This window comes from Phacochoerus africanus, chromosome 15 (assembly GCF_016906955.1).
Source record: "Phacochoerus africanus isolate WHEZ1 chromosome 15, ROS_Pafr_v1, whole genome shotgun sequence".
NCBI classification, from domain to species: Eukaryota; Metazoa; Chordata; class Mammalia; order Artiodactyla; family Suidae; genus Phacochoerus; species Phacochoerus africanus.
This window is the reverse complement of record NC_062558.1, coordinates 108,119,323-108,132,020: the sequence shown is the minus strand read 5'-3', so window position 1 is coordinate 108,132,020 and position 12,698 is coordinate 108,119,323. Positions and strand designations below refer to the sequence as shown.

The following is a 12,698-nucleotide window of genomic DNA, read 5'->3' as shown; positions in this document are numbered from 1 at the left end:
ATGTGTCACTGTGTACCAGAGGCCCTCCACCCTCTGTGTCAGAATCACCGTGGGGTCTCAAAGGTCACTGCTGCTTGGAGCTCCCACAGGTACACCTGATCAGAACTTCTGGGGACGTGGCCCCAGCTCCCATAGCTCCCAGGTTGATTTTGATGTACAGCAAAGGTAGAGAACCGCTGCTCTACATGGTTGTTTTATTTATATGAGAAAAATTTGGAGGTGCAAATGAATGAAATGATGCCTTTCTGGCGGCACAGTCTTGGTTGGATGGAAGTGAAAAAAATGTTGGCAAGTGGAGCCACCTAGTGGTGGCAAGTGGCTGGCCCAACTTCCTTAGTAAGCTCTGATCAGGGGCCCCCTTCCTCCTGGCTCTTTTTCTAAAGCTACCTGTGGGGGAGACATTAACAAAGACGCTGGTCAGATTCAATCTCCTAACTACCCGGATGACTACAGACCTTCCAAGGAATGTGTTTGGAAGATTACGGTTTCGGAGGGGTTTCACGTGGGGCTTAGCTTCCAAGCTTTTGAGGTGAGTGCTGCTCAGACTGTCTTTCCAAGGAGAAAGCAAACACCAGCTTTCACTAGACACGCTACTCTATAAAGATGCACTTAGTTTTTTTGGTTGAAAACAGGAACCTAAGAGACCATGTCAAGCCCGTGGTGCATTTTGCCCGGACATCTGGTGTCAAAACTTCTGCAGGCTTTGATATGGCATCTGTCTCCTTTCTGAAGGCAGCTGGAGAGGGTCGGGGAATGATCCAAGTGATAGTCTAGGCTGGGATCCCAGAGCGTTTTCTCGCATCTTTCTTCCCCTCTCATCCTCCCTTAGTCACCTTGCAGCTTGATTCACCCTTGACTTTGCCCAAGTAGGAAACAGCTTGGAAAATCCCAGGACATACTTGGGGCCTTTTGCCTCTTGGTTAGATTTTGGAGTGTGATGTTTTGGTCCCTTTTTAAAATCAAAAACCTTACAGCCAAAGCTCTGGCTTCCATGTTGCCCCTGTTTCTCCGTTTAGATCGAAAGGCATGACAGCTGTGCATACGACTACCTGGAAATCCGAGACGGCCCCACGGAAGAAAGTGCTCTGATTGGCCACTTTTGTGGCTACGAGAAACCAGAGGATGTGAAGTCCAGCTCCAACAGAATGTGGATGAAGTTTGTGTCCGATGGCTCTATCAATAAAGCGGGCTTTGCAGCCAATTTTTTCAAGGGTATGAATTAGCAATTGTTTCCATTTTAGTCACAGGAAGAGGTATTGCCCCACCGGCCCAAGAATCACAAAACCCATATGGAACCTTAGCACCCAACAGGGCTCCCTACAGTGGGGAGGCAGCGAGCCGAGCCCTGTCAGAGCTACGCTTCAATTCCCCTGCAGAATTCACGACTGACTCAGGAATTGGTTTCTTTCTATGCGGCAGAACGCTGCACTTGGAAATTAGGTTTAGAAGTTTACAATGTCAGTTTAATGAACCTAGTGAAACATTGATAATGATCCATATTTGTATAGTCATTATCATTGAGCACCTACTATATGCCAGGAGCCATGCGAGGTACTTGGTTTACATGATGTCATTTAATTCCCCAAATAATCCTTTGAATTGGGCTTGGATCACGCTTGATCAAGGTTGAGAAGGCTGCTAAGAGTCACTCAGACACTTAAGTGGCAGATCAAGGGTCTAAACACAGGAGTTCCCATCGTGACTCAGTGGAAACGAATCTGACTAGCATCCATGAGGATGCAAGTTCGATCCCTGGCCTTGCTCAGTGGGTTAAGGATCCAGCATTGCTGTGAGCTGTGGTATAGGTTGCAGACACAGATCAGATCTGGCGTTGCTGTGGCTGTGGAGGAGGCCAGCAGCTGCAGCTCTGATTCAACCCCTAGCCTGGGAACCTCAGTGTGCTGCAGGTGCGGCCCTAAAAAGACCAAAAAAAAAAAAAAAAAGAATCCAAACACAGTCTGATTCCTAAGTTCAAACTCCTTCTGGAATATTGCCTGGTCTTCCCTGATGTGGGCCAGAGAGACAGCCCAGGTTTTCAGCTCTTAAAGTATCAGATCCCAGCCTGCAAGCCTGCTCTCAAGTGGGCGGGGCTGGGGAGGAGCCCGAGAGGGTGTGGTGCTCGGGGATAGATCTCCTGGCTGCCTTAGGGACCTTCTGCTCTGCAGGGTCTGGGTGAAACCGGACCCAGAAGGCAGGAAGCCCAAGGGAAGACCCGCATTCCTGGCCCCAGCAGAGCAGGCTTCCTAAGACTTCTGAATGTGTGGGGCTTCCTTCTCTGCTCTCAGGCTCTGGAATCCCTCAGATTGTGTTTAGCCCAGTGCACTGTGACAGGGCGCCCACTAGCGCACCAGCAGGGGTCCCCCAATCAGTGGCTGCTTTTCCTCCTTCCCTCCTTTCTCTCCCAAGGCTCCTGGCTGTGCTAACCCAGAAATTCTGGTCCCGTCCTTATACCCAGTCTCCCCATCTGTCTCCTCTGTAGCCCCTTCTCCCAGGTTCCAAGTGAGCAGATAGTGTCAGAAGAACCCGCTTCAAGCTGTGTGACCCTGAGCTGGCAGCCCTTTATCCTTTCTGAAGCCTCAGTTTTCCTCTCTGTAAAACAGGAAAAAGGAAATCTGCCCGTTTTACCCAACCAGCTGTGAAGCCCCGATGAAACGATAGCTATGGAGATACTTCCTAAGCTGAAAAGGGCCACGCAGGTGTGAGGGATTCTTACTCTTTTTCTGCTTCGAGGCATCTAGAGACAGCAAACCCAAACAGAATCAGAGCAAGAATCACAACGAAGAGCTGGAGACAAATTAACTCTTTACCAAGCCGCTCCCCTCCCCCATCCCACTCTCCCACCACCACCCCCCCACCTCCCCATCCACCCAAAAAACAAAACCCAGCCACAGCAAGTGTATTTCGAAGGCAGGTCAGCTAGTGGTTGTAGCAGGAAGGACATGTCCATCTTAGTTGAGATGCCTGGACCGTCACAGCCTCCCCCCTCCCACCCTAGCCCAGACTGCACCTGCTCTGTGTCTCCCAGCCTGGGGACACCACCATCTGACTTAGCTGCCACATTGGCTGTTTGGGTTTCAGCAAGTTATAAAACCTCTCTGAGCCCCAATCTCTCTACTTGTAGAAATGATACGACCAGGTTATCACAGAGCTATGGTAGGAGAAAATGAAATAGCATGGAGTGAATATGCATGGTATCATGTTTGCTCCCATTAATTGTCTTTGCTAAGGAGGGAGTCTCTAAAGTGGTTATATTTCAATCTGGAAAAAATGATGTGAGAATTTCTTCTTGCTGTTTCCATGTATCAGTTTCTTATCGCTGCTGTAACAAATGACCACAAATGTGGTGCCTTAAAACAACACCAACTCACCATCTTGTAGTTCTTAGGCTCAGATTTCCCTGGCTTTTTCAGCTTCTGGGGGTGGTGCCTGCAGTCCTTGGCTGATGGTGCCTTTCAGTCTTGCCAGCCAGCAAGGGCAGCTGAGACCTCAGGCTTCATGGCAGACCTCTGCCTCCATCATCTCCTTTTCTGCCCCTGACTCTGCTCCTCCCATTTTCAGTGGTGAGGAGCCTTAGGGCTACACTGGGCCCATCCAGACAATCCAGGATAATCTCCCATGTCAAGAACCTGATCTAATCACATCTGCGGAGTCCTTTTAGCCACAGAAGGGTAAAGTGACAGATTCCCAGGTTCCAGGACTTAAGATGTGGGTGACTTTTGGAAACCTCATTTTACTTAACATGTCACAAATAATCATGAGGTTTTAGTCTTACTGTTCATTTGAATTCTCCTGTCCTTCACCTCCCTGACTTCCAGCCCCAGGTCTGTAAATTAGGTGTATGAGGCTTCTTTCAGGTAAGATCACTGATAACCAGTTGGGAGTGGCCCTCTCACACCTCATTCCTGGTGCTGCTGATCCGCACTGCAGTTTTGGAGAGGACAGGCTGAAACTGGAAATTCGGGCTTCTGACTGAACAAATTAAAAACAAATGTGGGGAGGTCCCCTTGTGGTGCAGCGGAAACAAATCTGACTAGTGTCCATGAGGACATGGGTTCGCTCTCTAACCTCTCTCAGTGGGTAGGGGATCCGGCGTGGCCATGAGCTCTGGCGTAGGTCACAGATGCAGCTCGGATCCTGTGTTGCTATTGTGGCTGTGGCTGTGGCTGCGGCCGGCAGCTGTAGCTCCAATTTGACCCCCAGCCTGGGAACTTCCATATGTCTCAGGTGCAGCCCTAAAGAGCAAAAAAAAAAAAAAAAAAAAGCAATTGTGCCCAGTTAAATTCCAAGTTCAGTAAAGAATGGTCTTTTAGTATAAGTATGTCCCAAATAGGGCATACCGTACTAAGAAGTAACTGGTCGTTCATCTGAAGAAATTCAATTTTTTTTTTTCTTTGCTATTTCTTTGGGCCGCTTCCATGGCATACGGAGGTTCCCAGGCTAGAGGTCGAATCGGAGCTGTAGCCACAGCAACGCGGGATCCGAGCCGTGTCTGCAACCTACACTACAGCTCATGGCCACGCCGGATCGTTAACCCACTGAGCAAGGGCAGGGACCGAACCAGCAACCTCACGGTTCCTAGTCGGATTCGTTAACCACTGCGCCACGACGGGAACTCCTAAAAAAATTCAATTTTAATTCAGCGCCTTCTTCTTTGTGTGTGTGTGCATGTGTGTGGCAAGCCTACTGGAGATGCCAGTCAGTGCAAGGGAGAAGGGTGTTTCTTTGTGATCCTAAGCTGTCTATAAAAGACTGAACCCAGAGGCTTGGCTTGCTGTGAGCAACCATGATAACCAGCTCTGTTTAGTAGGTGCCATCCTCTCCCTACTCCGTATTTAACATGTATTCAGCAGTCATCAAGCTCTATGCCAGGGGCTGGGCTAGGGGCTAGGGACAGAGGAAAACACGGTCACTGTCCTCAAGAGCTCAAGGAGACCTGTGAGTCACTGGGCAGTGACAGTGTGTGACGCGTGGACCTCGGAGGAGAGTCAGCATGGGAGTGGGGTCAGCACCCAGCCTAGGGCCTTCCAGGACGTTTCAGTTGGCAAACATCTGATGAGACACCAGTAAAGGTGGTAACTGAAGCTCATCCACACGAACTTGGCGCACAGGCCCAGCCTGACATTTCGTTTATGTCAGGAATGACTGCAGAGAACCCCATAGAGAAAAAAAATAACTAGACGGCATTGACCTGGACCCTGAATCATCAAAGCAGAAGCAGGTCTGGTGGAGGCCTCTTTGGGACCTATTAAAGGAGAAAGAAAAGGCAGCTGTGGAATGTGCCAGAAGCTGCATTAGGTGCCTCTCTCTGTCTTCAGAACAACCAACCCTCGCTTGGCATTATTATCCCCGCTTTAAAATCGAGGAAACTGAAGCTCTAAGGTGGCAGAGCCAGAACTAGAGCAGAAGCAGAGGACCTCACAGCTCACTCTCCTTCCTCTCCAGAGACCTGAAAGGCCCAGGAAAGTCACGTGAAGGGACTTGAAGTTTTCCTCAGTGTCGTGATTTGATTCTGACACTCGCCCCCTTTCTGCCTTCTCAATGCCAGGGGAGTACAGGAAAAAATGGCCCTAGATTTAGCCTCTGCAGTTCAGGGTCTAGTCCTGCCCACATGTCTTTCTCACCAGCTGCAGGCTCTCAGGCAGGTCCATCCTGTCTGCTTTGTTCTCTACTGTGTTCCCAGCGCCAGATCCGCAGTGGACTCGATTATAGGGCAATGGATGAATGAATAAGGCTCAGATCCCCCATTTGAGGATTGGGCTTGTTGCTCCCTGCTCTGCCTACCTTTCAGTTTCCCATGACGATGAGCAAAGCCAGAGGCCAGTGCAGAGTGGTGCTGTCCAGCCGAAATAGGAGGTGTCACAATGCAACTTTCTTGTAGCCACCTTACCATAAAAAAAAAAAAAGAAGAAGAAAAGAAGGGGCAAAATTAATTTTATTTTTTTGCTTTTCAGGGCCGCACCTGTGGCAGATGGAAATTCCTAGGCTAGGGGTTGAATCGGAGCTACAGTTGCTGGCCTATAGCGTAGCCACAGCCACACCCAATCTGAGCCATGTCTGCAACCTACACCACAACTTATGGCAACACAGGATCCTTAACCCACTGAGAGAGGCCAGAGATCAAACCCACATCTTCATGGATGCTAGTTGGGTATGTAACCCACTGAACCATAATGGGAACGCCCCAAAATTAATTGTAATACTGATTTATTTAACCAAATATATCAAAAATACTGTCATTTTAATATGTAATAGATGTACACAACATTAATGAGAGATTTTATGGCTTTTTTTCCCCACTGTCTTGGAAATGCAGCGTCTCTTATGCTCAGGGCACCTCTGAATTCAGACTGGCTGCATTTCAAGTGCCCAGTTCCCTCATGGGGTCTAGCACAGGTTAGCACAGATTTAGAGGCCAGATCCAACCAGCTTCTTTGTAGCTTTTTCCCAGCGAGGCCGTCAGTTGGTGTCCTCTGAGCATGCAGTGACCAGTGCATGTGTCAGGACTTCTCTGTTGAAAGAAACCGGAAGAGTAACTAACTACAGAGGCCACGCAAAAGAGCTGGACCAGCCAAAGAAGCGCTTGCCTTGGTGCCAGCTGGCAGGAGTCTCTGCCCAGGGCTCAACTGGCACATGGCCCTGACCAGGGTGCCAGTTGGCCTCTGCATCCCTCTGCTGGTGCCAGATGGCAGTCTCTCTCCGGGCCTGCTGGCTGGGCAGCAGGCAGAGCACCTCACATCTCTGCTTACTTCGGGAGGTGGCAAGTGCATCTGAGGGTTGGCAGGGCCATTTTGGTCCCACCCTCTTCATACAAAGAACGGGAGGATTTCTTTCCTCCAGCCTCACATTCTACTGTCCCCACGGCAGGGGGCGGGGTGATGTGGGGAACTGGCTTCCTTCCACATACTTCAAAAACCTTTAGGAATATGCCCTGCCTTCCCTTTCTTTAACTCCCTCAAAACAATTTTTTGAGATCCTACCTGCATCCTCTCATTAGCTAACCTCAGAATGGTTCCATCTTTCACTAGTTGAGAGAAGGCAAAAAAAAAAAGCCAGAGTTCTGCTATGCAAGGCTGATCCCCGGTTCAGCTTCTTTTTCCACCCACACGCCCTCCCAGATTTTTCTGAGCTGCTTGGCCTTGGCCACGGTGGCCCAGAGCAGCATAAGCCCAGGGGCTTGAAGCAGATGCTGCTTCGCTGCAGCCTGGAGGTGAAGCAGAGAACAGCTAGGCTCTCCCCAAGAGCAGGGGCCCTGGCACACTTCCATGCCGTCCCCCTGCATTGGAACGGGATTGGAAATGGCCAAACAGCCCACCACTCTTTCTGGAGAGAGTTCAGGTGTAAATGTATACATTTCACCTACCTTCCTGGGCCATGTACCCTACCCTTCTAGTCTCTAGAGTAATGATCCCCCCTTTGCTATAGGTGCACATCCAACCCACCAGCCTCTCTGCCTCCACCTGGCTAAGATGGTGCCAGGAGGCTTAGCAGTGGTCCTGCCATGGTTGCCCATGACATAGCCATGTCCTGCCCACATTCCTACGTCTTCTGGCACAGTCCTCCCCACTCCCACCACCCATCCCGGCCCTTTGTTTAGAATTGTTCTATTTGATGGGCTCCTTCTGTGGTTCCTTTCTGTCCTCTCCCTCTGCCCACCCACCGGTTTCCTGACTCTGCTATGTCGCTTTCCTGTCCATCGGGTCTTTCTTCATCGGCCCGCCCTTGCCGCCATTCCTTCTCTCCCTTCCTGCTTGGTCTCTCGGGGCTGCACCTGTCTACTCTCACCTGACGCAGGGATGCCAGATAACCGTATCCTTTTCGCCACCCCCACCATCATGTCTTCCCACCCCCTGGATTTCAAAAGCGGCCCTGCGCTTGTCTAGAGCGATAGCTACTGTGTATTGAATGTTTATGTGCTGGGTGCTTCACAGACAGCGTTTTCAATCACCACGACCCTAAAAACTGGTATTATTCTCATTTTAAAGCAGGAGAAAGGCTCAGAAAGGTCAATTATAAAATTGCCCAGTTTATTGAGGAAGGACCCCCTCATGGACCCAACCCAAGTCCATCTGGTTCACTCTAAAGACTGGACTCTTTTTCTTTTTTTTTCTTTCCTTTTTAGGGCTGCACCCACTGCATGTGAAAATTCCCAGGCTAGGGGTTGGATCAGAATCAGAACTGCAGCTGCCAGCCTATACCACCATTCACAGCAACACTGGATCCTTAACCCACTGAGCAGGGCCAGGGATCGAACCCACATCCTCATGGATACTAGTCGGGTTTGTTTCCACTGAGCCACAATGGGAACTCCTGAAGACTGGAGGCTTTCTATTTCTCCTTATTGTCAATTCTCCTCCTTTTATACTTTCTAGCAAATGTCAGAGAAAGTGCTTTGCCTATGTAAAGCAGTATATAATTTCAGGATTGTTATTACTTTAGCAAATGTAATGCTTATCTTATTTGAGGCTATGGGCAGCTTCACTCCCTTGCCTGGAGCATGTCTCCTAAACCAAGTCTCCCTACTGACCCACTCATTTAAGCTTGAGCCCCAAAAGACATCATTCTTAGAGTCACAAAGTTTACTCTCCACCATGTGAAATGATGGGATATTTACAAACTGTCCTTTACCCAGTGTCAAGCCAGCAGGTTGATGAGTATTTTGTGCTCATAGGTCAGGGAGATTGGAAGGAATGGGTTTATCTGAGATGGAGTTTATTTGAGATGGAGTTTATTTGAATTGGAAAAAGGAGACACAGTGGTTTGCATTTTCTGCAGGACCAGAGGGTTGGAAGCTGCAAGGAGTCCAAGTTGTTAACAACTCAGATTTCAAAGGACAAGAAGTACCTTTGAAAGCAGTGAGAGTCCTATCTCTAGGTGTTTTCAACCAAGATCTCTGAAGCCATCTACCAGAAATGGTATTTAAAGGATCTTTGCTGAGGTGGCAGGACTGGGGATCTTTTCAAGTCTCAACCAACTTGAAAATGTCCTGATTTCTTTTATGTATGAGTGATGCACTGTCTTTTGAGATTTTGTGAATGTTCTATTCCTTCCTTCCCTGGTGTTAGGAACCAACACTTCCACCTACTCCCCCACCCTTGTGGTTTGTTTTGTTGTTGTTGCTGTTGTTTTAAGATGTCTCCATGTTAAGTTGTCTCTCCACTAGATGCTGCGGCTGTTAGGCTACAACCTGCATGCTCCTTTCCTAAAAGGAAATTACCACACCCTGGCAATAGAAAATAATGATTTTTCCCCCTTTTACTTCTGATACTCTTCCTGGAGATGCCCTGTGCCTGGGTTGTTCTTTTCTTCTGCAGTGCCTGGGCCGACATGTCCGGAGAGATTCTCCCATGATTCCTGTGTTCTTCCTCTGGACAGCACTCCTGCCCCAGACCCATCGCTGGACCCTTGTCAGGGCTGAATCCTATCCAGCTCCTCCGCTAACTCACTCTCACTATGGCCTCTTTCTGCAGTTTCTCCCAGAAGCGTTGGCTCATCTAAGAGCTCAGTGTTTCTGGAAACGTGACCATCTCCCAGGACATCCCTTCTGCTTAGTGATAAAAATGCTAAGGGCAGGCTCCGGTTCTCTCCCTAGAAAATAAGCATATGTCTTCATCTAGGACTGTGTCCCTTTGTCCTCACCCTTTGCCTAATGTCCTGAGAAATTCCACATATATGGTGGGGATCCCCAATTTTATGGCATTAGAATAGATGGTCTTTGGTACGGAAACTTTGAGATTTTTCAAGGTCGCAAAGGAATACCGCTGACTGAATCTTTCAAAGGATGGAGTTATCCAGGTGGGACCCCCCCTCTTGGAGGAGACCTGCTTCTGGCTAACAAGTTAGTCTTGTGCGTTGGCAAGATCCCACTCGTTGCTGTGGTTGCAGCTGGTTTCTGAGACATGGACAGAGGGCTCCTTGGAAGGTGGTCACCAGGAGTCATCCTTGTTCTTAGAGGACATTGGCCGGGAATCCTGGGGTGTGGAGCGTGATGGGGGAACAGACCCGGCAGCTTTGTGATGACTTCATAAGGATAACCTTCCTCCCCAACAGAGGTGGATGAGTGCTCCTGGCCAGATCACGGCGGGTGTGAACAGCGCTGTGTGAATACCCTGGGCAGCTACAAGTGCGTGTGTGATCCTGGCTACGAGCTGGCCACTGATAAGAAGGCGTGTGAAGGTTGGTGCCAGACCTGGAATAAGAGGGGATGGGGGCCAAGTCTTAGGAGAAGTGGGGTGGACAGAGATGGGGCAGCTCATTGGCTATGAAGTAACAATGGGCTGTGGTGGGGGATGGTCCCCCCTACTTCCTGGAGGGAAAAGCAACTTACAAACACAGGTGACTTTCAAACTCCACCCCAGCAATTGTGCAAGTGGAGCCATGGTTCATTTTCTTCTGTGCCCATGTAAAAGTATTAAGGTGGAAAATAAAACAAATAACTACGAGCACTTCCCTGTGACTCAATGAGTAGTGCCTTTCATTCACTCCATTTCTACCTGGATGGTGGTATTTTTCTTGTCCACCTGCATGACTCTGCTTGCTCATGGAAACCAGGGACATTGCATAGCTTGGTGCAAGCATTTCTGATTTTCCTATGCACAAGTTACATGAGGCCCCCAACTGTGCCACTGGGTCAGAGGTACGTACAAATGCATTGGGTTTTTTTGTTGTTATAATTTTATTTTTTTGCTTTTTAGGGCTGCCCTCACTGCATATGGAAGTTCCCAGGCTAGGGTCAAATCAGAGCTACGGCCACAGCAACACGGGATCTGCGCTGCCTCTGCGACCTACACCACAGCTCATGGCAATGCTGGATCCTTAACCCTCTGAGCAAGGTCAGGGATTGAACCTGTGTTCTCATGGATACTGGTTAGATTCGTTTCCCCTGAGCCACAATGGGAACTCCCTGGTTTGTTTTGTTTTTTTTTTTTTGGTTTTTAAATCAGCAAAGACTTGTTCTCGACCCCATCCCTCCAAATCCTCAGTTAAAACAGACTAGAAGGACGCTGAATTAATCAGTGCAGATTGTCTAACTATTTTTTATTATTATTAAAGAACAGCAGGGCTTATTGCTGTTTGGGAGGAAATCGCAGTCACTTGGAACTAAAACCAAATGAATCTTGCTTCTTTCCCCCCTGTGCAGTAGCCTGTGGCGGTTTCATTACCAAGCTGAATGGAACCATCACCAGTCCTGGGTGGCCGAAGGAGTACCCCACAAACAAAAATTGCGTCTGGCAGGTGGTGGCCCCCGCACAGTACCGGATCTCCCTGCAGTTTGAAGTCTTTGAACTGGAAGGCAACGATGTAGGTTTCTGCGCTCTAATCAGCTGGGGATCGTGTTGGGATGTGGCTCAGGGCTGGAACCCAGCAAGGCGCTCAGCAGGCAGGGAGGTGGCCTCCTAGGATCAAGGAGTCAGCTGGGGAGTGTTTGGTGCGGCAGTTCCAGCTGCACGCCCTCTGCAGGTGGAGTGCTTTGTCCTCTTATCGCTGATAGATCTAAAGAGAATCAGGACAGGAGGTGGGTCTTGGGGTGGGAGGTGGTCACGACAGGCGTGTCTCCTGAGGTAGAGATCTAGGGCTTAGTGTCCAGCTGGGAGAAATGGAGGGAGTGAGATGCCGCTGGGGACTAGGGTGACATCAAGAGCCCGTTCCCACCCTTGGGCAATGGTCACAGGATGACAAGTCAGCCTCCTGAGGCCCAAATAGAGCCCCACAGCTGGAGCTGGTCAGGTGTGCCCCCTGTCTGCACCTGGGGCTGGAGGGGTCCCAGTAAGCATCGAGAGGACCCTCCCGCTGGACCTGGCTGAGCCCATCTGCCCATCTAGCCGGGGGAAGCTCTCAAGAAGGGGGTCCTGCAGTGCACTGGGGTCTGGGGTGGGGGCGCTGGGCGGCTCCCCATGGTGCTCCCTCGCAGGTGTGTAAGTATGACTTCGTGGAGGTGCGCAGTGGCCTGTCCCCCGACGCCAGGCTGCATGGCAAGTTCTGCGGCTCCGAGACGCCCGAGGTCATCACGTCGCAGAGCAACAACATGCGCCTGGAGTTCAAGTCCGACAACACCGTCTCCAAGCGTGGCTTCAGGGCCCACTTCTTCTCAGGTGTGCGGGTTGGTGGCAAGGCCACAGGCCGAGGGTGACCCAGGTTTGAGGGCTCCCAGTCTCAGGGCGCCTGTCTTCCCTTCTCTGCCCACTGCCCCTGCCTTCACGGCATCCCTGCCTTGGACCCAGGTTTTATAGAGTGGTGGCTATATTATTATAGGGTTGCCAAACAAAGGACCACAAACCAGGTGGCTTAAAGCAACAGACATGTTTTCTTCTACAGCTCTGGAGGCCAGAAGCCTGAAATCAAGGTGTGTAAGGGCTGTCCTCCCCCTGAAAGCTTGGGGGAGATCTTTTCTTGCTTCTTTCTAGCCCATGGCTCTAGTGCTGAAGTGCTGGCCAGGCTTCATCTCTTTATTTTTTAAGTCTTAGTTGTCCTCATGAAGTAAAAGGGCAAAACTGAAATACCAAGGGTTGCATGCCACATAACCCACAGTGGGCAGAGGGCACAGAAGAGGGTGATGCCACTGACCCCCGAAGTTATCCTAGGGGGAGGCCCGGGGTGGAGGCTGGTCCTTGATTATTACGGGAAGAAGCTGGCTTGGGAGCGAGCTGTACACTGCGCCAGCTTGTGCTCCAAGAACCGTAATGACGACAACAACAGCTAAC

General features: G+C 50.0%; 1 protein-coding gene across 3 annotated transcripts in view; it reads left to right on the top strand.

The window, feature by feature from the left end:
• Positions 1–12,698, top strand: part of TLL2 (tolloid like 2) — a 148,383-nt gene that overhangs the window by 121,645 nt on the left and 14,040 nt on the right. For all 3 annotated transcript variants that reach the window (XM_047761818.1, XM_047761819.1, XM_047761820.1), the window contains 5 exons: positions 384–529; positions 1,017–1,212; positions 10,048–10,173; positions 11,138–11,298; positions 11,909–12,089. In XM_047761818.1, the coding sequence (XP_047617774.1) occupies positions 384–529; positions 1,017–1,212; positions 10,048–10,173; positions 11,138–11,298; positions 11,909–12,089 (810 nt within the window). The remainder of the gene's footprint in view (positions 1–383; positions 530–1,016; positions 1,213–10,047; positions 10,174–11,137; positions 11,299–11,908; positions 12,090–12,698) is intronic.